At 38.8% G+C, this 2,977-nt stretch overlaps 1 protein-coding gene across 1 annotated transcript; it reads right to left on the reverse strand.

Annotated features, from left to right (window-relative positions):
• Nucleotides 1-380: 380 nt before the first annotated feature.
• On the reverse strand, nucleotides 381-1,705 carry LOC6642570 (RNA polymerase II-associated factor 1 homolog). Its single transcript, XM_002064703.3, has 3 exons — nucleotides 1,566-1,705; nucleotides 611-1,502; nucleotides 381-548 (listed from the first exon to the last, which is right to left on the reverse strand). Exons 1-3 carry the CDS (start codon nucleotides 1,595-1,597, stop codon nucleotides 477-479), a joined length of 996 nt encoding a protein of 331 aa, XP_002064739.1. The 5' UTR covers nucleotides 1,598-1,705; the 3' UTR covers nucleotides 381-476.
• Nucleotides 1,706-2,977: the final 1,272 nt, after the last annotated feature.

Raw genomic sequence — 2,977 nt, forward strand, 5'->3', positions numbered from 1 at the left:
ATTGTTTGTGGAAATCAGACATCTATGAAGAGAACTTATTTAAGTTACACAATGCTGAAATTGAAACTAAATTCGGTTCAGAATGTCAACTTTCCTTTTTACTGTAGCAGACAAGTCATAGTCAATTTTTCATTATCGATTAACCGCAGTGTGATGCTTCATTCTAGTCTTGTTTTTTAAATTTTGAATGATAAAGTGAATTATTTTTTGGGTTATAAAAATAGAAACAGTTCTGCTTTTTCAGATGGGGAAATATTAAACCTGCTGAGCCTAGCCTTACCTGGTTCAATAACTAAAAGAAAACTATCGTTTTTTTGTGATTTGCTTTATATTAGCTGCGCCCCAATAGTGTTAATAAAAACGTCAAAAACTCGAAGCACTTCAAGGAAATGGGAGAAAGTCTTTATTATAGATTAGATAAATACATGAGATTCCCAATTCTAATGTTCTCCTTCGAAAAATTGAATACCAGACCATTAAGCATTAGTTTCCTTGGTGCCAATCTTCTTTTTGTTGGCATCTTTTTTAACTGGCACACGTTTCACTTGCTAAGAAGTAACAACAAATTAATAAATAATTTTTAGATATTTTGTGGAAAAAGAAAACTCACCAACAGACACTTATTGGTCAATGCCTGAGGACGGGGTCGTTCTCTACGCAATTTTACGTAACGATCCACGGGTATATAATACAGTGAACCCTCCTTTTCACGGAGCATAAAACGTTCTCCGCGTTCCGCATTCTCGGCAGTGCGTTCTTCTGTATATCGCTGATCGGAGATATAGTAAAAATGATTACGTTCTGCATTGCGATTTGCTGGCTCGTGAGCATTAAAATTGATTAAATAACTGCCACAATCTTTGATCAGACTATTTGGTATATCAACTGGTGGAATATCAAATAGAACCTGAACGAATTCAAAGTTCTGAAGATTCAAATCAGGAAATATCGGCAATATAGCAATGGGTTTTGCCTTACTACCCGGTTTGGTTGGATGACATCCCAGAGGTTTTACAATACTCTTGAATGTCTGATTAATTAGCTGCTTCTGTTGCTGCAGCGAGAAAGTTTCGACCTTCTTAGACTTCGACTCTGGTGGTGGTGGTGCACGCTGCAGACTGCTACGTGGTCGTGGTGCAGGGTCTCGTTCTTTGGCAAACATCAGTTGAAACTCCTGGGCACGTGGATGTCCAAGTGGAGCTGATTTTGCTTTAGGTGCCTGACAGTCCAAAGCTTCAATATCATTTAGTAGAGCAGCATCACGTGGATCCATTTGGACTGATGGATCCAGTGGTTGGTCATAAATTTGCAGATTAACCAAATCCAAATTGAAGAGACTCTGAAGACCCTTGAAATGAAAGGCGTGTTGAGCTTCCAATTCGGGAAATGACACAGGCTCAATGGTATAGTCTAGAAGATTCTTGCCACAAGGCAGAAATTTGCAGTCCACAGCCAAATCGGGTAACTCATTGGTGTAGACAATTTCTCCAAGAAATTGGTTGCTGATGTAGTTCGAATTATTAATAATCTTTTAATCTAATAGCTTTTGTTTTTTTTTAACTTACTGATTGTCATCTTTTTTCTTAGATTTTTCCATTTTGCGAAATTCAATAGTCTTTAGCACGTTTCACAATGATTTTTTCTGTTTTGTCAAAAAAATATTTGACAACTTTCCCTTTTGGACCCAGTGAGCAAAAAGTATTGAACAATCCTAGAATCAACTAAAGCCAGGGTATTCGCTTTCTTTACAAGATTGAAAATAAGTCAGAAAAAAGGCAGTTTCTAACACTTTTTCTTTTTGACAAATGTGTAACTTTCAACACTGTTAGTTGAAGACGTTACAATCTGTAATTTACAACACTGCCTCTACCGAAACATAGTTCAGAATGAGATTGCAAAGTTTTAAGGTGTTGTTGGTACAGAATGACTTGACAACTATGTCTGTCATAGGTCAATATGAATGTTAAGCCATCACTTTAAGGCCAAAACTTGATTTCATTTAAAGAATTGAAATCGCTGTACAAATCTGACCGAATGTGTTTATCTTTCTTGTTTATGCAGACAACTGCTTAAGGTCTTCTATTTGTTTTGTTTCAAAGAAAATTTAAAACTTTTTTCCAAGATTTTTAAATACTATGATTATATTTTCACCCCAAATTAAAGACAGTCTGAGTAGATTGGTTGAGCAGCACCAGCACAAAACTTTACTTACATTCGAGGAGAGAATCTCAGTGCCGTGTACGCATTAGTGGCCTTTACCTATTATCTTAACACCCACTGATGGTGGAGCCACCCACCTCGAAGGCTCCAACTTAGGTTGAAGAGTAACTTTAAAGGCTGCTCGTTGCTTGTCATTGTGAACAAATCTCTCTCTTCAACCACAAATGCCTGGACCAGTTCACTTTGCCCACGACCATAATGAACCCTGACATCCTCCTTACACTTTTCCCTCAAGCAGTGTGGCGTAAGCTCATCACGTGCCACGCCTACCGATTCCGCGTGCCCGTGCCTACATTCAATTGTTGTTGGTCATAATGAGGTGAACCAAGAAGTAGGAGCTAGACCAGCTGGACAGCTTTTGTGAGCCAGAGCTGTGGCTTGGCTCGTGCCAAATTAATTGATGAGACAATGGCTGAGCAATGACTAAAACTTGGGCCTCAAAACTCAATTCAGGTCCGCCACATCATGAACTAATCATCACATCAGGAGGGAACCGAGGGAGGTTTTAGATTTCTCTTAGATTTCCTTTCCCTCAACCAACGCACACACAGTTGGCTGAGGCTGTGCAATTTGCGTGAGGAATTTCATTAGAGGCAAAGTTCCTGAAATCAAAATTTAATTTATGCTGACATTGAAGTGTCTGTGGGGCAATTAAATCGACCGAGATGGTAGGGGGACACGCCCCATTCTTTATTTTGGTATGTGTGTGTGTATGGATGGATGGGTGTTTGGTTGGTTGTGGGTGTGTGTTGATTAA

The sequence above is a fragment of the Drosophila willistoni genome (genome assembly GCF_018902025.1).
Source record: "Drosophila willistoni isolate 14030-0811.24 chromosome 2R unlocalized genomic scaffold, UCI_dwil_1.1 Seg167, whole genome shotgun sequence".
In the NCBI taxonomy this organism is placed as follows: Eukaryota; Metazoa; Arthropoda; class Insecta; order Diptera; family Drosophilidae; genus Drosophila; species Drosophila willistoni.

Excerpts from the sequence above, each read along its gene's own strand:
- LOC6642570 (XM_002064703.3), bottom strand. The coding sequence starts at position 1,597 with ATGGAAAAATCTAAGAAAAAAGATGACAATCA. Across the intron at positions 1,503-1,565 it reads AAGAAAAAAGATGACAATCA|CAACCAATTTCTTGGAGAAA; the intron begins GTAAGTTAAAAA and ends GAACTACATCAG. Across the intron at positions 549-610 it reads TGACCAATAAGTGTCTGTTG|CAAGTGAAACGTGTGCCAGT; the intron begins GTGAGTTTTCTT and ends GTTACTTCTTAG.